At 33.9% G+C, this 23,792-nt stretch overlaps 1 protein-coding gene across 1 annotated transcript; it reads right to left on the minus strand.

Moving 5' to 3' along the window:
- Nucleotides 1-4,003: 4,003 nt before the first annotated feature.
- Nucleotides 4,004-21,976, minus strand: LOC144444730 (O-acyltransferase like protein-like). Its single transcript, XM_078134257.1, has 14 exons — nucleotides 21,714-21,976; nucleotides 20,246-20,391; nucleotides 19,127-19,211; nucleotides 18,020-18,122; nucleotides 16,589-16,896; nucleotides 15,367-15,540; nucleotides 14,724-14,820; nucleotides 12,563-12,836; nucleotides 10,660-10,739; nucleotides 9,669-9,755; nucleotides 8,629-8,749; nucleotides 7,608-7,788; nucleotides 6,280-6,422; nucleotides 4,004-5,052 (listed from the first exon to the last, which is right to left on the minus strand). Exons 1-14 carry the CDS (start codon nucleotides 21,943-21,945, stop codon nucleotides 4,927-4,929), a joined length of 2,157 nt encoding a protein of 718 aa, XP_077990383.1. The 5' UTR covers nucleotides 21,946-21,976; the 3' UTR covers nucleotides 4,004-4,926.
- Nucleotides 21,977-23,792: the final 1,816 nt, after the last annotated feature.

A 23,792-nucleotide genomic window follows, 5' to 3' on the forward strand; every position in this document is an offset into this window, starting at 1 on the left:
TGGACATGCGCAGTTTGTGGCTTGAAACTCCCAATAAACTGTTAAGAATTCAAATTCCACTGCATACAGTATTCTTCATCAACTATATTCCCACAGCACTTATATTTTTGAATACTTGCCATTGCCAAACTCTAACATTTTCATATTTCCTTCCATTTATTTATGTATGGACCAATATACACCAAACGTTCAAGCATTTCCAGCTTGAAACTGGTGTGTATTAGATTGCAGTTGTACTATAAACGTACAGAATTACGTTATCTAGAAAACTCTGCGCTGAAATTAACTAAATTTCAATTTTATGTATATATATATATATATATATATATATATATATATATATATATATATATATATATATATATATATATATATATATATATATATATATATATATATAAACTCAACATATACAATATGTCTATACTGGAGCAAACAGTGCTCAATACATATACATGTAGAGCGGTATAACTATTAAAAATAGTACAGTATCAAGTAAGATACACAGGAGCCGTTACACAGTGTTACATCGTTTATCGAAGCCCTTTATAGCTGAGGAGACAAATCCTAGACATAATCAGAATGACTTCCTGTGTTTATAGATAGTAACAGATAAGATTTGAGGGATGTGCCTTGGCGCATACCATTTCTCTCTAGGGTTGGGTCATAGCATGTTAAAGTCACTGCTGTTTGACAACAATATCCCATGGACCAAAAGGGACAATAAGGATATGTTTGATGTAACAATGGGTAGCTATGATGGCGCTGAGGTGTGTGAATTAGTTGGCCTCTATACTAGTATGCTTAATACTCTTGCCAAGAAATACCATAAAGAGGACATTGGGCTGTACAGGGATGACGGCCTGGCTGCCTTCAAAAATACATCAGCAAGGAAGGCCGAATGCATGAAGAAAGATATCATCAAGATATTCCATGAAGCTGGCTTGACGATAACTATAGAGTCCAACTTGAAAATTGTCAACTATCTCGACATTACATTGAACCTCACCAACGGAAAGTTCTACCCATATAGGAAACCAAATGACCATCCAGCAAACGTTCATTCTAGATCAAACCACCCGCCATCAATCATCAAACATCTTCCAGCGGCAATAAGTAAAAGGCTTTCTGACATTTCCTATGATGAAAGTGTGTTTAACTCCGCAGCCCCAGTCTACGCAGAAGTACTCAAAAACAGCGGATATAAAGATGGCATGGCATATGTCAATAAAAGTGTTGATAAAGTAAAGAGAAAAAATAGACAAAGAAATATCATCTGGTTTAATCCACCTTATAGTAAAACGGTAAAATCAAACATCGGTAACCAATTCCTCCACTTAATTGACAAGCACTTCCCTAGAGGTTCGAAACTGCACAAAATATTTCACAGAGGCAACGTCAAAGTGAGCTATAGCTGCATGGGGAACATGGCATCCATTGTTAAAGCACACAATAAAAAGATAATGGAACCAGAGAAAAAAGCAGTGAGTGTAGCCTGCAACTGCCGAGTTAAGGACATGTGCCCCCTTGGAGGAAAATGCCTATCCAGTAATATCGTGTACAGTGCCAATGTTAAGACCAACGATAGCAACAAGCAATACATTGGTTTAACGGATAACAGTTTCAAACTCCGACATGCCAACCACAAACAATCCATCACCAATGAGAAATACCAATGCTGTACTGAGCTATCAAAACATATCTGGAAATTGAAAAGAAAAGGTCAAGGTCGAGAGTATACCATCGACTGGTCTGTCATCACACGCGCACCATCCTATTCTAATGTTTCAAAGCGATGTGATCTCTGTCTGGCAGAAAAACTATGTATCATCTACGCTGACAAATCCAATTTATTAAACAAACGATCAGAATTAATCTCAAAGTGCCGACATCAAAATAGATATGTACTGACCAACTTCCACTGTGACGCCCATATCACGTGAAATGGAACCTTAGAATTTTTATAGTAGAACATCACTGACTGTACCGTTAGTCGTCCGATGATTGCGTAAGCATGAAACACTGTGTAACGGCTCCTGTGTATCTTACTTGATACTGTACTATTTTTAATAGTTATATATATATATATATATATATATATATATATATATATATATATATATATATATATATATATACATATATATATATATACATAAATATTGCCACAGTATTCAACATAATTGTTATGTTTTCTGTCAGTATTTATTTATATAGTTTACTCTAACCATAATTTGCATATCAGAGCAAAATTCATTTTAAAACGTCCGTTCCAAATGAGGCAAACTACTAAAGAAAATGCACAAAAAGCAAACTTTATTTCAATTTTAAGCAGATAAATGTAATATACATGAATATAATAAAATGACACTATGACGTATCAGAGACGAAGGCAAATGTCTAATATTTTATGACTAATTTAAAAGTACCCTGTCGGCCAGATTAACTCAGGAGTCGAATTCATATGACACATCATGTGAAGTGGACCAACACAATATGTTTTATTATATTAACATATGGCAAATGCTTCTAATTTGGATGAGCCACAATTCTTGTATCTGAAATAGAGTTTTACTACTCAGCCAGTACAACACAAAAGTAACAATCATTCTACGTATTGGGCAATATAACATCTGTTCCAAAATAAATCCATACATAAAATTACTACAGGTACACATGAGAAGAAGTTCATTTAGACACTCTAGTGCAAGGTAAATAATATTCCACATACTGATCGATATATATGGGAATGTGTTTTCAAAAAACAAAACACCTGTGGTAATTAGACTATAAGATATGTCATGTCACTCTGCCCTCATCAGTCTCCTCTCTCCCAGGGAGAGGTTGACCGATGTGCAAGAGCGCCCCTTCACCGTGTACCTTAAAGTGTCCACATGGATGATGATTGGGTATTTATTTGGAATTTTTAATTTATAAATTAATTTTACCGCTTCCAACTTGAAAAACAATATGAAACAACATTTCCCAAATACTTTGTTGTAACTCAATAAATTGCAGAAGATTGACAAAAATGTAAAATCTTTCTTATTGTATGTACAATAACAAACATTTTACACACTTTGAGCTTTTTACACTGGATTGAGCTACAAACACAGACTTGGTCTATGTTGTTTCAAAAATTATTCAATTAGGAAGCCATAATAAAACTGTTTGGTAAATTAAAAATCCAATCTAAATAGCCAATCCTCATCCGTATGGTCAGATTAAAGACTAATTTGATAATATGCACACTACGTTTACACAATGACAATATAGCTACTCATTTAAAAAAAAAAAGGTTCAATATTAAATTGAAAGGGGATCATATGGGTGACGAGTAACAGAAAAAAAATATATGCATACAACACCAAGACATTTATAGTTCCTGATTTAGCTACTGTAAACAATATTATTAACATTTTGATTAATAGACAAAAATAGTAATTTGCTTAATATAGGATAAATGTATATTAAAATATTACACAAACATATAATAAACCATACAATAAGAGTTGTACAATCTTTGATATAAGTATCTGCATGTGATATGCAAGGCACTACATTATTATGACATTATCCTACATATTTCTGTGCAAATGAACGTAACCATCTGAATTATACAGATGCTTCAATTGAAATGCTTTGCAATACTGATCTATTTTCAAAATAAATTCTACAAGGGCTTGATTCTTAGGACTAATGTAGTTACAATTTCCTCTTAAGTGGTTGTTGAAAGAAATATACATGTAACACATACTACAATTGCACTAATTAATAATACAGTTAACTATCTGAGATATATAAAGCTTGTTCCTAAAAAAAATCACATACCTCAAATTATTGTTTTCACTACTCTAAATCATGATTTCCCCAATCTTGATGACAAGTACAAGTTGCTAATTGTAAAGTGCTTTGAGTGCAGAGTTGGGAAGAGCTATATAAAAACTAACATTATTAACATTATTATTAAAACAAAATATGATTAATGGGGGGGGGGGGTTGTTGTTGACTTTTGTTACATTTCGGTGGATAAACAGATCTAAAAACAAACTATCAAAAGTTGTATCAAGTTATGGTTATGACAATTGATCTATTATCTATCAGCTCGTCTGTCTGTCTCTCGGGTAGGAGGAGGGGGGGGGGTACTCCTGCCTATTGGGTATACGTATATGTACTGCCCTTTGGGGTAGGATTTTTAGCCCTTTAGCCTAAAATGGGTACTGTATTTTTAGAGCTAATGAGTCTAAAATGGGGTCCACTTTTCAAAATTGTTTATTTTGTTTGGTCTAAAATGGGGTCCTGGAAGAAACTCCTAAATAAATTCTTGACTATTAGTTCTGAATTTTTGGGAATTTCTCTGGGAATTTCCCCGCACTGGTTGACATTTTCATATCGGTGATTATGAGATAGCATGCACACCCCCTGAAATGCAAGTTCTTAGATATCATGCTATAATGCACTGTTATGTTAATTGCGCATGTGCAACACTATTCATTGTTCAACCATAAATTAAAGATTGGTCTAAAATGGGGTCTTCTAAAAAGTTGAACGGTCTAATATGGGGTATTGGTTTTGGGTCAGAATTGGTCTGAAATGGGGTCTGGGGTTGACAGCATTGGCCACACAACCCTACCCGACCTGGCCAGTGGTACCCCCCTCCCCCGGGGCTCTGTCTGTCTGTTCTGCCTGCCTGCATCTGTCCTGCTTGCCTATCTGTTTGTCTGTTCTGCATGTCTGTATGCTCTACCTCGTATGTTTGTCTGTTATGTCTGTCCATCTGTCTGTTGTCTGTCTGTCTCTTCTGCATGTCTCAGTCTGTCTGTTGTTTGTCTGTCCATCTGTCTGATCTGCTTGTCTATACATGTCCATATCAAATGTAGGAAAACTATGTTTTCAATTTTTCACAGTGGAGGGATTCTAGGACATCTAATTTGACTTCTTTCTTCCTGGAATTAAAGCCTTCTCGAGTCTAAGGAAAGGCATTTCAACAGTCGTGGCTATGAGGAAAGATACACCATAGGTTATCAGCCATATTCCAGCAAACAGAGTGATCTATAAAAAGGGAAATACAGATGACGTGGTAAGCATTGTCATATGCATTTCAATTGTTCTTGCTTTCTTGCTGCTATTATAAAGTTCCTGTTATAAACAAAAATATATGGAAACGGTAATCTAAAAAAACAATATACAGTAATAACATGATGGTTTTACCGTATGATATGTAAATGAAGTAAATTAACAAACGGTTCCTTAAATGTAATCGCGTGCAAACCCAAGATGTTATATTTTACAGAAAACATGTGCATCAAACAAATACAAGCAACATTTGTCTTGGATTTCAACATATTCCTCTAAGCACTATATACTATATATGATTGAGTTAATGTCATCTCTTAACAAACATATCTTTTACATTCATACACATTATAGTCTTCACTTTAAAATTCTATGACTGATGATAATTACAGTATTACACAAGCAACATTAGCCATGCCTTTACAATTCAGATTTGGTTTTAATAAAATTCAGACTGCAGCAGATCATATTACCAGTTTATCAAAAGATTTTAGGTGTAGCCATGTTAATCTCTATGCAGTATTTAATTATTACATATGTACTGGTGATTACTTGCACTGTTATGGGTAGATATTAGTGGTATTTTGATTAATTAAAGACTAGTACAATACTGAAAATGTTCTTGCATATCTACTCTACATGCAAATGATATGCAAATGAGAACATAATCATTCCTTGTACATAAAGGCGTACAATCACACAGTATCATTTTATAGAAATGTGTTGTTTTGGATTAACATATCATAAAAATCACAGAACCATATTCCCAGTGAGCCCTAATGTGGGTACTCGAGATATTTGTATGTGTCCTTGCAGTGTTTCTACTGCAATTTCACTTGTTCAGTGCTCATGAAAATATGGTGACATAGAATACTACAAGTACTCCTTCAGTTATCCCAATATGCCACATTTGCACTAGCAATTCAAGGAGTTGTCATAGTATTCTATCAAAGCACTTTGAGATTCACTATGTTGATGATAATCGGAAGCATAAGCTACCATAGGTCCTTCTTCACGTCAGGAACTGAAATGAAAATGGGAATCAGACCTAATACAGGTGTGGAAAGCTCTCAGTCTCTCTCTCCCACTTCCATTTTCCGGATATCTGAAAAACTGGGCTGCTTGCCCAAGAAAGCGTATGTTCAACGCAACTAATCTCACAGTGCTACCTCAATATATATGCTGTAATAATTTAATACTTACCATATGCATAGTTGAATAATATAGCATATAACGAGAGCTACCAGTGTAGATTTGTATGATGGTTAAGTGAACTAAGTAGGCAACGTAATTCATTTTAGCCAGTGGTAACCACATCCTCCAAGATAAGAAAGTATTGATGAACCCTGAAATAATCAGAATATGTAATTAGTTAAATTGAAATAATTAGCTTGGAAATCATTAAAGGAGAAGTTCACCTAATTAACAAATGGAATTGTATTGATTTATACCACTTATTGCATTTCATAATCATGTTTCACTTTTAACTTATTTTCACATCAAATTATTAAGTTCATAATTGCTATATTGCCTTTTCAAACTGCCCTCTAGTGGTCATTCTGAGAATTGATCATCCCTTCCAAGCAATGTTATACAGTAGTGACCCAAGTTTGGAACCCTACAGGTACATATGAACCAGAACACAAAATATATGGACAAATAAATTGTGCCAGTGCTTTGTGTTTGTTTAATGAAACACACCAAAGATTAGCTATTACCAAAAACATTAATACATGGAAGCAATTTATAATAAGTGTAAAACAGTTCCTGGTACACTTAAAATCCCCAAAGATGATACCAGTATACAGTTCAGTTAGAGGTGTGCATGTATATGCAGCCAACACTGGAAACCCCCGACATCATTTGGATCCATTTTGGCCAAAATCCAACACCCCATTTTAGACCATCAGCGTCTGATAGGCCATAAAGAAATTATGTGCTTTCAATTACGCTCAATTTTAGAATGTTTTGGAATGTAGATTTCTTTTTTTTTTCTCATTCACGAGTGTCTAGTTTTAGGTAGTTATCTTATCCATTGTTATCTTATAGGTTTCTTCCCATCAGATGTACAGGCATTAGAGATTGGGAGAACAGTTTTACAGTTGTTTTTTAAATGTCAATATGTAGCATGATAGTGTCATGACCATCATTATAAAATTGACCATTTCTTGTGAGAATGATGATTCTTACATCATGTAATCTGCAATCCACGATGAACATGTAAAATCATTAGCTGAAATATTGAATTGAGTACTCCAGCTTATAATTCATAATTTTATGTTATAATTTTGTCATTGTCTCTGTCAAGTATAATTTATCACACACACACACACACACACACACACACACACACATACATGCATGTGCAGTTTAATAGTCATTGTCACACAAATGCACACATGCAATCTGCATCACAGACACACACACACACACACACACAGACAGACAATCTCTAACAGAAGTAAATTTTGCAACACTGTGTGAAGTCCCTTAAAATAAAGTTTTCCAATTATATTTGAGATAAGACTTACCAGCATTTCCTGTAGCACATGCATATATAACCCATGCTATGCATACAGAGAATAGAGTTCGATGGAGTAATTCATACACATAACTATATGTAATTGGTAAGCTTTGGCCCTGCCAAGTACGACTATAGACCACATAGATTCCAACGGAAAAGACAATCAACCAAAGAAATGCATTAAGCCACTGAAAAATAACACAGGATTGAAATCATTGTCATATCAAAAGTTCAAAAGTCCCCCCCCCCCCACCACCACCACCACCCCCATCCATACACAGAACAACAATAACAGCAATTATAACAAAAGAGCAACAGTAGATAACTTATTCTGATTGGAAAGTGTTTAGTACATTTCAAGCATTACTTGTCCAATATATATTTTAGTACTGGAGCCAAAAGAATTGCCTCGAAAGAATTTAGAACTACTAATTTTACATACACTTCAGTTGCCTATATAGTACATGTACATGTGTAGTACATGCTTGATGTTGTACGTCGTGACAAATACTGTATATATGTGTGTCTGGATGGACATAACTCATTCCTGTAGCCCTTCCATGCACTAACTCAACATTCAAGCTCAAAAAGGCACATCAGTGCACATAGGCAAAAGACTTGAACCATACAATTTACTGACAAAGACTAATGTGTGACAGTTTTGAATGAAATCCACAATTAATGTGAAACTTCCTGCCAGTCTGCAAGTCAAATGTTTACCAGCAGCTACGCCAAAATCCTGACAAATAATGGCACAAAATTTTTTTTAATGACTTGTAAGCCAAAGTTTGATCTGAGACTTAGTTGAAATCTGCCATGAACCTTTCAACATACATTTTATCAGTGATTTTGCTGAAATCCTGACATGCACCATGGACATATGATTTTTCTGGCAATTTGGCTTACAAGAACTAGTTCATTAACATCATGCATCTTAAAGGTTGGTATGAAAGTCAATTTAAAAGTAAAATTTACTTCAACATGCCTGGAATCCTGACACTCATCTTATGAAAAATAATTTTCCATACCCTATTGATCTTCTTTTCCTGGCCATTAAGATTGTGCAGTACATATCCCAGAATTATTCCAACCAGATACTGAGATATCCTGTAGTATGGTTTGTCATACCAGACGCTGGCACCTTCAAGACTGTGGTAATATGGATACAATGAATTTAAGAAGCCTTCAATCAAACACATAGTCCCCAATCTGATTAAAATCCGATGTAGTGTACAATTGTTGTGTGTACTATAGTTTGTCTTAAGTGAATGCTGTTGCATACATCTGACACAATACCATAGGTTTTGCCTGAGCAACATGAGAATGCTAGGTGAATTAACTCAACCAATGAAAATGCGTAATACGCCAAAATATTCGGATACAATACCTCAAAGCACTCTGTTCGAAAAGAGCATGAGCACAGAGCACAGACAACGATGTATTCATTATTGTTTCGTCATTCTCTTTCTTATAATTTCGAACGTTGTCAGTGTTATATTGTAAGACGGATTCTGGTTGGCTACTTGTAAGTACGAGATTGGGTTTGGGAAAACATACGGTACTGTGTCAGATGTATGTATATAATGATCAAGTGCTCACAAAAAGTAAACATAACAGCGAAAAAGAAATTGCAAGTGTACACTACATCAAATTTTAATCAGATTGTGTGTTTTATGGCAAAGTTATTGTACAAATTTCAATGACGTCTATACATATATACAAAGCTTCATAATTAAATTTATTGACAATATGCAATTTGACCTTTAATATGGATGTCAAAGTCAAATCCAAATTCCATTTAATAGATGTAGAAATGATGGACATATTCTGTACAGACAGTTCTCTCTTCTTACTTTTCTTTAAAACATAACGAAAAGACATTCTCATACAAAGGTATGGATGTCTGATCACTGCCACATTTAGAGATCATAGGAACTTACACTATGTTTTTTTAATGATATACCCCTACACTATATTTTGTTGATAAGTTTTGATTCTGTTGCTAAGAGCTTGTACATGTACCACTGAGGTTTAATCTTGACCAAAATAATAATTCAAATCAACTTACTATGCAAATGTGCCTGCGATTAACCAACAAAAGCCCAATGCTGCAATAGCACAAACAACACTTACAACATATCCAGCAATCCGATTCCTAATTAAAAAATGCATCAATCAGAAATACAAATTTAGGAAAAGAGAATCTTCTCATGATTTTGACAATCAAGATCCAAATATTTCAACACTTTTGTGACCTCATGAGGTTTACATTTGGGTGTTCAATAGATTTCAGCAAAAAAAACAAACTACAACTGTACTAAAATCCAAAAGAAATTAATTTCTTCACTGCTTAGCTTGAAATAAAAATCTTTGGTGATACTGTCACAGTGACAATTTACGAATTTACACATGATATATATTACAGTGTATTACAGTGTAACACAGGATGCATGAAATGTCTCACTCACAGTGACTGTGGATTAACACTGATCAGTAGCCTGGATCATTGAATGGTCTTGCTAATCACGGCTTATGTTAAAGGCAAATGTCCTCACTCCATGTAATGAACACATTTTAATAAACTTTGGGTTCTGGAGTCATTTCATGATATTACTCCACCTAAGCTTTGTGCAATTTCAGTAAATAATTCGAATGTTTGCCTCTTTTGAGTATTTTTGCGATGGACAACATTTCCTCATGGGAGTCATCACAAATGCATATGCAATAGCTTAAAAATGAATATTCATGACTTGTACATACTTATTACTTTCAGTGACAGATACAACGTAAATTAATTAAGCAAATGAAAAATCAGTCTAATATACATGTTTTGCACGTACATGCATGTATGTACATGAATATATGTGTGTGTGTGAGTTATGTGTGTCTGGATGTAGATATGTTTATGTATGTATGTATGTACATTAAGTATGTATATGTGATGTATGTATGTAGGTATTTATGAACGTATGTACATATGTACATACGTATATATGTACACTGCAGAAATGTAATACATGATAGCAGCTAGTAAACAATAAACAAAAATTATGACATACTTGTAGAAAAGAAGGATAAACAAAGGACTGAAGATAAATAACTGCATGTCCACAGCTACGTACCATGACCATGCCATACACTACAATGAGTAAGAACAAAAGATTGCAATCATCTGGTGAGTATCAATAGATAAATTTTATGTAACCTTGACATCCAAACAGTTATCAATGATTGGTTGATTGTTAACTTCATTGTGACAAGTATGCGTGTACTTGACAGTTTTAATAGGTTCAGTTGTTACTTTCCAAATTTTAGCAACTGAACACAATTATTGTCTGTTTCTATATTGTTGTCAATCACAGCACCCAATTGGCTTTCCCAGTAATCTCATAATATTTCCATAAGATTGTGAAACAAAAAATCACATATAATACACTACAAAGTGTCACTGGGATGTAACAACTTAAGCAATCACAACTTGACTTATTTAAGGATCAATGTCAATTCTTATGGAAGATTATCCCTGATCTATATAGATAAGATAAGATAAGATATACCTTTAATACAACTGTCATTCATAATTCTAATTGGGTACATTAGCGTAATAAAGATATTAAATACTCCTACACTGAAATGGGCTAATTGTAGAAGTATATTACCCGTATTAAAATTAGCCACATGGAAGAGGATTGGGTATTTGTTTTGGATTTTTAATTCATAAATCAATTTTACCATGCCTTCTTACTTGGAAAACCAGTATGAAACAACACATCCCAAACACTTGGTTGTAACTCAATAAATTGCAGAAGATTGATAAATATGTAAAATCTTTATTGTACGTACAATAACAAACCTTTTACAAACATTTGAGCTTTTTACACTGAATTGAGCTACAAACACAGACTTAATCTATGTTGTTTCACATTGATTTTCAAATAGGAAGCCATGATAAAATTGTTTTGTAAATTAAAAAATCCAAAATAAATACTCAATCCTCATCCATTTTCATTCATTTGCCTATTAATCCCTGTTATTACCTTTACAATATACACCATCATTTGGCTGTTGCTCTTAGTGTGGTCTTCTTACTAAGCAGATTTGCACCATTTTCTGAATTTTATTCCCTTGCCTAAGCCTTCCTAGTTTCACTGTTGCTAAAGGTGTAGTCATGGTTACTAAGGCTAACGGTTTAATGATAACTGCAGAATAACTCCAGAAAACGCCTTACCAAAATTCAGCCCAATTCCCTGTGTAGGTTTTGAGATGTGGTTTTTTACCAAAACTAAGATGTTTATACCTAATTTGCATATTGCCAATGGGATCATGATGTTGTGAATACATCTTTATCTACACATTCCCAGACGCATCCTCAATCCTAAATTTTAGCCCAATCTGCTCAGAAGTTTTAGAACTATAGACTTTTGACAACAAAGACACATTTTGAGACCTAATTTGTTTATCATTGTCAGATGGGGTCACCATGTCATGTATAATTCTTAATCTAGACACCCCTAGGAATGCTCCCACCAATGTTCAGCCCAATCTGATTAAAAGTTTTGGAATTATAGATTTTTGGCCAAAAAGACACATTTTAGCCCTAATTTGCATATTACTGATGGGATCCTCATGTTATGAACAATTCTAAATCTAAACATCACTAACAACATCCCTACCAAATTTCAGACCGATCTGCCCTATAGATTTTGAGTGACCAAAAACGACATTTTTTACCAAAACCACACACCTGTGATGTGATCACTTTGCTGTGAACAATTCCCAAATAGACACCACAAATAATGTCCCAACCAAATACCAATGTCTGGTCTGGCAGTTTATTAGTTTAAGTTGTCCACACACACACAGACAGACAGACTGACAGATACCACACCATGTCTATAGCACTATAGTTCAGTTGTATTAAAAACCTGCAATATCTTCAGAGTTTTAAGAATTTATACATACTGCATTAAGATACCCTGGGAAAGGTATTAAATTTTGAAGATAGACCAAGTTCAACCATACAGTATGGCTGCACACAGCTTGTCCAAATTGCCAACCAAACCAATATAAACCATAGCCCATGTGAAGGGCCAAAGTTGAATACCACATCAGGGTAAAGGCGTACACTGGGGTCAATCGCAAGTATCGATGGAGGTAGAAATAATGCCACTGGAATTTTCTTGGTCCACCACATTTGTTTAATTGCTTCAAGGTATGATACGATACGAGTGTCCCACTGCAATGAACAAAATAGTGACAATGGCATTGTAGCACAACTGTATCAGTATTTAAAAAATGTTTTTATCCACATGCTGAGCCATGTGTTCATATTACTATGTAAACTGATATTAAAGCGTGGTGGTCTGGTGCTACATATCTTTCATTGCACTGGGTACTTTACTGTGACACACAAACATTTGAAACAGTACACTCAAGTTTCATGTTTTTCAAGTACAATATGTAATTCAGGTATACCTGAAGTTTGATATGTACCAATTTGCTGTCTCTTTTTGCAATGTTTTATTAACATATTGTTGTAAGGGACAGCTCACAGGGACTTGCAAGACAACTGTATTTTACCAATGGCTTCACCAAGAGAACAGGAACAGAAAGAGCAACAAATCATAACAAGAGAACAGGTCAAACCAACATATACCTTGGAAGTTGCATATAGTTCTTGAAAAAGGCAAGAAAATAGATTACTGAATCTAAGTTAAAGTCTTTCTTTGTAAAGCACCCCAAAATGTATGTGCAATGGAATATAGAATGCACAACTATGAGAATTTAAGTGACTCAATTATAATATGGACAATACTAATACAAGACACTGATAATATGAGACAATGAAAGTTTGATTAGATGGCTACACTGTTTTACCCACAAGTCTCTCTGAATTGTACTGGGGTATCACCTTCAAGTCAGACAATTAACAAAGCAAAGTATAGAATTGCCCATGTTGAGTTTTGAATGCAAATTTTCATTGGTTCAAATGTCATTGATTTATTATAGAAGGAGATAGGCATTTTCGAAATTTGTCTGCAGACTTTCTTGAAATCCAGAATATTTGTAATGAAAGTAAGGGAAATATATACACCTGTTATGACTATGCCATGGATATAGATTTTTGTGAATAGGTTTTACAAAAGGAATTTACATATTAAAACTCTGCATACAAACTGACCACCCAAGTTGGTGATATTTTGACACACTGAAAAGTATATATTTTATTCACCCAACATGTTTTAAATTAGTTTTTAGAGCATTTTATGCAACATTTGGAACTTTATTTTTTTTTCTTCTTAAAGGTATGTTTGCTGCATATTATTAAACATAACTATTATGCTTAGAATGTTAAGAAATATGGCTTATTGAGGAACGTATTATAAGGAACCTCAAAATATACCAACCAGAGAGGATTGTGGGTAAGATAGTCGAATGGGCTACATGTATTCACTGTGAAAATGGGTTTACATATTTATCAAATGATGTCTAAGTTGGTATAAAACTTAAAGATGCATTTGGCAAATTACTTTTTAACCCTAAGTCCCTTATAAGAAGATTGATTATATCAGGAAAGGCTAAAGGTTTGTTTTTTGAAAGGACTCTCTCAAATCATTGTTGGTTTATAAACTTAATTAAATATTGTAAGGATACATTAAACTTCACTAGTCAAGTTCAATTGAAATAAACCTGAAAGTGAGGGCTATTGAAATATCACAAAGCTTATCTCTGATAATATGGCATTTATAGACAATAGACTGGAGTTCCTATAAATGGAACTTCACAAGTTATTGTATAAACTTGTTGTCAAAGAGCATCTTCTTGTTTGATTTTGAAGATAGTAGTCAAGGTCAAGTCCATAAAGAATGCCCTACCATTGATAATATGGGTGTAGACACTTGAATGGAGTCTTTGTATTTGCATTTTTGAGTTATGGTGGACATTGCTAATTTTCATTAAAAAAATATGGCAATTAATATTGAGGTCATGGAAAATACCAACGTGCATGTGTCTCTTTGGTGTTTGATATTTGACAGCTCAGGATGAGAGCACATGGCCCCTTCCTACAACCTCGGCTTCCTCCATACTTTTAATATGTAAGAATTAAAATATTGCATTTTACCTTAGTACAAAGAATGCTTCTACACCAAGGTCACCCCTCCAGAGAACAGTAACTGGCACGTACGTTTGTACATATGAATCAACATACTGGCGATTTCCTGCATAAAAGAATGATATGAATATAAACCACATAAAAATTATGAACTTCTCTCTTTTTTTCTGATATTATAAAACTTTTGACTAAAGACTAAAAACAAGCAGTGGTATTATAATGACACTCATATAAAGAAACAAACTTGTATAATTAATTGAATGGCAGCTATTGCAGGGATCAAGGCTACTATCATTAAAGTTACACGATTGACCAAGTATTTTGTGATATAATTATTTGAGTCAAATTTCCAGTCAGTAGGTAAATAATAGGTAAACTTGCTAGTATGTCATATATAAAGTTAGTTTTTATGTAGTACTTTTCTACAAAACACTTTATGATTATTGTCCTAAACACAGACCCATAGTGGCACAGTGGCCCCTAACTGTATATTTTCTCAACTCCAACTTACAATCCATTGCAATCTCTGTAAGCACATAAAATTAAAGCATTCGCATTGCAACCTATCGTATTAGGGTCTCAATTATACAACTGGTTTGACTATATCCCATTTTAATTGATTAGTTGAAATATGAATAATAATAATATTTACCAACGATTTGGCCAGTGACTGTCATCAGATAGCAGTGTAGTACTATAATCCAAGACATACTGATAACACGGATCCCATTCAAACACTGAATACTGTCCTTGCTATGATCCATACTCAGTATACTGCGAGCACAGTCAATAACAGAAAAGGACAAAAGACAATCTTGGAGTTTGTCTGCAAGGCATGGAAAAAACAATCATGAAAAGAATCCAGACTCTGTCAAAGATCATATAGCCTGCTTATATCACGATCTGCATCAAGTTTGCTTTCCAGTGTCACTATATATAACCACTTGTAATGCTAGTAACGGAAAAATAATTAATTTAGCTACACCCTGGATAGTTATCAGCATGCCTGCTCATCGATTGTTATGCAATATTCATAATAAAATGTAAATTACGTCACTCGACTTGTGCTCGCTCATCTCAAAGATGGTACAGTTAAATACTGCCTTCATTTGAATATAACAAATCAGACTGATGTACGGTATGACTCCCCATTGCAGCCAATTATTTTGATTGCATTTTTTCACACCAATCAGTTTGAGTAATTATAATTTTCAAACAACATTAAATGTTTGCCATTGCTAGCAGTTAGTGCAAGCAGTTAGTGAGATAGAAAAGCAAAATCACATAGCCTTGTGTAAACAGGCTATTGGTATTCATGTACACATTTAAAAGGCAATGCTATTCCAGGAAATAAAGGTATTTTCATTAACTTTGGGTTCCGGGGAGTCATTTCATGAGTTCACATGACAATAATTTCACTTGGTTGCAATTTAGATACAACACTTTTTCACCTCTATATTTCTATCAGTGTTACATGATCTGTGTCTCATGTCTCTTAGTAGACAGGAAGATGTATTCATGACTATTTATCTATAGGCAATAAACCTTTAGTAGTAATGAATATTCAATGTTCATCCAATCAATATTCATATAGCAGTTGCTAATACCCATGAGGCAAGAGTTTACCTCTGAAAATAACAATTGAGGTGAAAGGACTCTCCAGAACCTAAAGTTCATGAAAATAGTTGTATTTCCTGGTGTGGTGTTTCCCTTTTAATGTTCTGACCCAGTATTAAGTAATTTAGAGTTGGAATGATAATAGTTTTCTCAATTTAATTACTCGTATTCAGACTAAGACATCAGTTATAAAAACAATCATAATTATTACATTATTGAAGTATACAACAGGAGCATTTATTTAGTATTTTTTTTACCTTTGCAGGATTTCTTCTTCCCATTGCCTTCTTCAATGTTCATGTCTTCTTGTGTGTGTTCATCATTTGGAATATTTGCTTGTGTATTCTGATTTGAAACCGAATCTGCATTATTTGGTCCTGTATTGGGTTCTGATACATCATGGTCTACAGCAGCTTCAATCATATTGACCTTACTACCGCTGATAGTGTTTAACTCTCTGTGGTTACGAGTCATTTTCATGCTAATTTCACATGTCTTCCTTGATCTGATTTTGCTGTACACAGTCCCGATGATTAAAAATATGAGTATAATAACGCAGACAATTCTGGAAGGAAGTTTAGGTATCAAAATAAAATAAAGTGAAATTGTAGTTAGGAGACACAAGTTGCATTGTAATTTTGTTTAACTCATAAGTGAAAATACTTTAAATATGAACTAAAACCTTGATTAAACTATTCTAGTACAATGTTTAATGTTGATGCATAGTATATTCTATAACATTACAATTTGAAATTTACGTCCAAGACATTTTTTGACTCTGAATAGAAATTTCATTACTAAACATTACAATTGTTGTTCTGGTATTGCTAGACCAGTTGACTGCACAGGGGTATTATTTTTTTTTTTACATTTTTTTTTTATTTTTACATTTTTATCATTTTCACAACATATCATTAATTTTGTCATCATCATTTATTAAGTTTGTGTTCAGCTTTTCAAAATTATGCCAAAAATTTTTTTACTGGTAAACCCAGCTTTTAAAAAAAAATATGATAAAATGCATATAAACGCAGCTTCAAACCTCTCAAAATGATCATTGGAAATCATTAATTTTAAAAAGCCACCAACATAGTAGTTTCTTAGGTCATATGTCAAGTTTATTTGTCAAAGTATAAAGTCACAATAAACTGAAAAATCCTATTTAATGGCAGACCTATTTCTCAACACATAAAGATATATTTAGTTCACAAAATCATACAATAGCTAAATTCTTCATGTATTTTGTTCTTTCAGTAACATCACTGACAAAGTCTCTTTCAGTACATAACATTCATAGGTACATGTACATGTAGCTGGTACATTAGCCTGCAAAATTACATTGCATTATGGGTATCAGTGAAATTTAATTACATTCCAACCCAATACTTAGCAACCATGTAAATGACCACAGCAACTGCAAATTGTGAAAAAATCTTGAAATCATGATATCATTTGGGATCACTAATTTAAGCTCAGTTGTTTGTGTTTCATTGAATTAACTGTCATTATGAAAGTAATATATTCATAGCAAAACTCATTTGTTTATCTGTTTGTAGTTGCTATGGGTTATTTTGGTTGATATAATTTAGCGTTGAATAAGGAATGTTAATTAACTTTCTTTGAAACCAAATTATCTCAAAAACCCGGAAACATTATTTGCAAAGAACAACACAAACACTTTTACTTACATAGCCACAATATCTCCTGCTCTGAAAGGGTAGCTCTCTTGAGGACACCCACCCCATGAGAATTGAACCTTCAAAGTTGGCCTTGGGTATAAGTATTTTACACCTTTTAACAAATAAATTGAACCTACTATAAATATATATAATATATAATATATATATATATATATATATATATATATATATATATATATATATATATATATATATATATGTATTTTTTTTTTCATATGTGAGTGTCTAATTCAAATAGTCATGTTTTCCATTGTTTTGCATATGGTCTCTGTGTTATTGGTTTCTTTTCATCAAATGTACAGACATTACAGATCGAAAGAAGTTTTATGTTGTCTTTTTAATTAAAATTACCGAGTCCACTATTTCTTGTGAATGGTCAATGGACCTTCACATTTCTTAAATCAAATGTCTGTGTGAGCTTGGTGACAATTGTCAAAATAACCTGTCAGATTTCAGTAAACACACACATACACACACACACACACACACACACACACATACCCAAACACAAAGCCTCTTCGAGACTTCAGATTCTACAAAATAACTAAGGATTTCTTTAAATTCAGTCGTGCCATTATGTGACTATATGCATGTGAATTTGGTATTTATTTCGGATTTTTAATTGATAAAACAAGTTAAATTACCATATTGATCTACTTGAAAAAAACAACAACTATGTGACACAACATATGCCAAGCTCTTGAAATTGTTGTGCAACTGGCAATAACTTGCAAATAAATATAAAAGTGTCAAACTATTATATTTGTATTGTATATACAATAACAATATTTTTCCACACTTTAAAAAAAAAAGTTTTTGCAATTTATTGAATTAAAAACATGCACTTTGTCGATGCTGTTTCAAATTTTGTTTAAAGTTGGAAAAGCATTGAACAGTAATGTTGTTTTAAAAAAACACAAACTATAAAATACCCCTTATTAATTTGTTATCAATGATAAGGCCACTTAAAAGACCTGGGATCTGTATCGATAATAGGAAACACATATATATACTTGGAAAATGGAAATGAAATTTTCCTTTATTAAGTTTCTGACATTCTTTCACCATATTATATGAATGTAACTGTTAACCTACCTTCTTCTCCAAATGTCCCAATATCATCTAGTGTGCATGAGTCAGGAAAACATAATCCAAGTTCAAATTCTCTCCCTGGCAACAACTATAAAATTTAGAGAAAACATACAGTTGTATAATCATCACTGTGTATGTGTGGAATGTCTATCCCCATGTTTAGTAATCAGATAAATCCTTGTTATCTCAGTTGCTACGTATATTTACATACATTTATAAAATCCTTATTCACTTCAATAAATTGCAAATCAATTAAAGTGTGTTTGAAATTAACGGACTAAAAGAATGCTTTCTGGTGTTATTTTAAAAGATCGAGGTAGTAATAATATGAGGTAAAAATGTGTGTGTGTGTGTATGTGTGTGTGCACATATAAACAAGTTAAAGTAAAACCACCAGACTGCTTGTATGTGTATTTGATGTGGAGATTACTTTGGGTTTGTCGATGGAAATTATTCAAATGAAAATGAAATGAAAATGATCACATTTTATCTCATATTGTTACTACATCAACATTATAAAATAGCACCAGAATGCAATTTTTAGTCCTTTAATTTCAATAATCTCCAGGAAAGGGTACCCCCACTTGACTAGCACCCTCAAACTTTTATTCAACTTTCACTACCAACTTTCCAGTTTTACTTTTCTTTCTTTCTTTTTTGCTTAAATTTGGGAGATGAAATCATAAGTATATTACCCAAATGCACCCTGACAGTTCTTGCAAGTAGGAGCACTTAAAAGCAATCTATAGTATCTATTCTGTGTGATACAGGTGGTATGAGCAAATGACTCTTCTTTTGGATTTTTGGTACAAGAACAGTGTGGGTTGGGAGGTCTCCGAGGACCCCCCCCCCCCCCCATACCAGTTTATACACAGTTGCCCCCCTAAGAAACACACCCACACACACACACTGCCCTGCTTATACCACTACTGAACCTCAGTAATACATACTTCTATAACAACCCATCAAGACAGCATGCATCAACATTTTTACTAGAACAGTTACATTGAGGTTTAATATAAGTATTTTCACTTGAGTAAAAAGTAAATATATACTTGAGTTTTTACCACTTTCATCTAGAACATAGAAGGCTTAGTAGAATTAGGTGAACAATTAACATACCTTATCGTCCACATAAAAAGTGGTATAACAATATTGTGTTGCAAAGGGTGATGCTTCATCAATTTTAGACGGACAGTTACTAAATTGTCCTGGATCTTTGAATGTGGAGTTTAAGTCATCACGTATATATCCATTAGAGTAGTACACTGCAAAAAATGGATAACAGATCGAGATAGCAATTATTATGCCATGCTGAGCCCAAGTTGAACAAAAAGTATGGAATATATACTCTAGTGGTGCTATATGTCATGACAATGTGCGGCTATGTCATGACAACGCATGGCTGAACGAAGAAAAATATTGGAGAACAACATCTATTAAGTAAACACAACCTAGCTGCAACTGAAAAGTGGTTGTAAACAGGTCTGTTACACAATTACCTCATACTCATAACATTGTACATGCTGCAGAGCATTGAATCACCTGTGGAGTAAACATGTGTGTACAATATCTGTTCACATAATATGGTATATGCACAATAAATAAAACCAGATAGACTTTTCTGTCTACAGTCACCCAAATACTAGCTACCCTGCAATGCAATCACAATTCCTGCTTGTTACTATACTAATTATGAATAAAATCGACCAGCAATCAACATGAAAATCATCTAATTATTGATGTATTGTTTGCTGTCAGATAAAAAATATAACATACTACAGGTAAAGTTAATTCAGCTTTTAAATTACTAAATTTGGTGATAATGAAAAATAAATTAATGTATGTAAAAATATGTGATTAATATATTGTCACTCTATATTTTACTTTTTCTTAAATGACTCCTAGCTTGGAATCCATGTCGATGGGGTTTTTGAATGTTTTATTTCCCCATTGGAAAGACAAATGTAATAAATATATATATATATGGATTCCAGGCTATCAATGACTATATGAACAAATTACATCAGCAGTCTTTGCCTTTTCGAGACAAGAAATTTACCGAAAATTCACCCCCCCCCCGACATATTTTCTGACTGTTACCTTATGTATAATCCTGAATATATTAAACCGGAATGCGTCAACATACTATAAACGATAGGCTAGTTCCCATTCAGTATCGTTACGATTAACATGCCTTCACTCACAGCCAGACTAATAAACAAGGGTTTATGTCATTAGGTGCAATATAGCACTGGCTACCGTTACGTCGCCGTGAAAACAAAAAATGACCACGTTTGGGAGATACCCGGTACGATTCCATCCTACCATGACGGTAGTGCAAAATGTTGACATTATCACTGCATGACTGCACGTACGGAGCCATAATACAAAAGCGGTCTTTTTAGCACATAATAGTAGTATTTGATTTCCTCTCCACTGCGTACACGTTGACCCAATTTCGTCGAATGCTGAGGCGGGTACCATATGAAAAGCAGAACACACCACCAGCTACTAGTTACAATTAAGACTTATGAAAATAAAACCGTTTTCTTTTTGGTGAGACTTCGCCGGTGTGAATTTAACTTACTTTCATGTGCATATCTAATCATCACAGAACTCTTCCAATCAGTCATATACTTCTGTGTATCGATGTAACACTCAGATGTCACATTTTCAAACGGATTTCCACTGGCAATTTGCTGAGGCCACTGAGACAACACACCAAATACACCGTCCATGATGTTTTGGGCCTCCGTTACTGAGAATACCACGATGAAGACCCAGCTTAGAGTTGCAAAAGCGCTGATTTGTTGCGCCATGTTGACGATTGCTGCTTGCTTGCGCGTTGCGTTGCTATATATGTGTGGCTATGCTGGGCACTTCAATTCACTTTCTTTGTGTAGGTAAGCGCGTGACGTGCGTCATAATTTGCATATCAATATTTACAAGTTCTACCGTGCAAACAATACAAAACAAACATATTATTAATACTTTAGCTTCTGTTGTGCTGGAGGGTACATGTAACCCCAGGCTGTAGTCCAAAGAGCTTTGATTGAAGATAAATGTTTGGCAAGACAAGGCAAACAATACTGTCATAAATTAAATAAGGCAATAAAAAAAACTATGTTGTTTCTCGTCGTGCGGAAAAATCAAAAGTGATGTGGTACTTTTATCTTAAGCTATGTATCAAAGGGACATTTCTGTAAAACCAGATAAGGATGACATACAACGAGTAACACTGAAGTGACGCACTTGGATACTATATTCCATTATAGTATACTTAGATATATATACTATATTTAGCATGTCATGGAATGTCGAACTTTCTACACTAACCCATATATCATATTTTACATGTCATATTTTACATGACAATATAGTATACTTAGATACTATATTCCATTCAACCCCTGATGAGTGAGGACTACGCACCTCACGAAACAGTTATGTAGGGTCTATAGCATATAATTTGGTTCAAATTTTCAAAACCTGTTTATATATATATGTGTGTGTGTGTGTGTGTGTGTGTGTGTGTGTGTGTGTACACCAAGGATTTCATTTTCACTGAAATGGTAAAATGGCCGCTTTTCCTCGACCTAATTTCCAATGCCTTGGGAAGGTATACTGGTAACTATGAGCATTTTCAAAGGATTTAGCAGAAAATCACAGGTAAACATATACGCATACTACTAGGCTATCGTGTAAACTTATAAATGCTATATCAATCTTCTCTATATCGTGGTCTGTGGTATAATCTTACACATGATGCGTGGTGCAAATACAATTTTCGTGGAGTGAATGACACACTACATTTATTATATAGCACATTCGAACAGATTTGTCAAAAACTGACACAGAAAAAAAAAGGTGGCTCCAACATGCATGTGTTCTGTCAGTGGTCAGTGTGAGTGCGAGAACATTTTGTTTTGTTAGAAGTCGACGTCCTTTTCGGGTTCAAAGTACTTTACAAATACCTGCATACCGTATTGCCCCTGATAACCGACCAGTGTGACCTAGTTTACGTGTGAATGGGTTAGTGTAGAAAGTTCGACATTCCATGACATGCACCAATCTCTCTCTCTCTCTCTCTCTCTCTCTCTCTGCATTCATAACATAAAAAAATTATTCTTAGTTTCGTAATAATAAGATTAAAGCGGTTCCAAATCGATCATATTTTTATGTTTAAAAAATTAGAATATAAGGCTGCAGTCAAATTTTATGGTGGGGGAGGGGAGAAATGATTTTGTTGAGATATTTCACAGCTATGCATATTATATAAGGAAATTTCTATATATGCAATTGAATTATACGGTCTTAACCCTATCCTGCATTCTGGAGATGTACAAGATATGTGAAGTACACATTAGTATTGTGATAAACAACTTTAGAGATATGTGAGCTTCGGGAGGAGAAATCTCATATTGGGACCTAACTTGGAAATATCTACCTAGCAGTGCTTTTCCTTTCAATCTTCATGATCTTGATACATAGGAGAAAACAGAGTCACCATTGACCATAATGGAAGGGGATGTCCCTCAATCGTGAGCAATTTTTCGATAATACGAACATGTAGCATAGATGTACATAGATTGGGGCTGTATTTCACAAATTTTGGTTGAATATTAATTTTATTGGTGGTGTTAAACAGTCTATGCAATTATGTATT

Source organism: Glandiceps talaboti, chromosome 13, assembly GCF_964340395.1.
Source record: "Glandiceps talaboti chromosome 13, keGlaTala1.1, whole genome shotgun sequence".
Lineage (NCBI taxonomy): Eukaryota > Metazoa > Hemichordata > Enteropneusta > Spengelidae > Glandiceps > Glandiceps talaboti.

What these genes read in the sequence shown, in the direction of transcription:
- LOC144444730 (XM_078134257.1), bottom strand. Translation starts at nt 21,945, where the DNA reads ATGGCGCAACAAATCAGCGCTTTTGCAACTCTAAGCTGGGTCTTCATC. An exon ending in GATTAGATATGCACATGAAA is followed by an intron (nt 20,392 to 21,713) that starts GTAAGTTAAATT and finishes CATTTTTTGCAG; the next exon opens with TGTACTACTCTAATGGATAT. An exon ending in CTTTTTATGTGGACGATAAG is followed by an intron (nt 19,212 to 20,245) that starts GTATGTTAATTG and finishes TAAATTTTATAG; the next exon opens with TTGTTGCCAGGGAGAGAATT.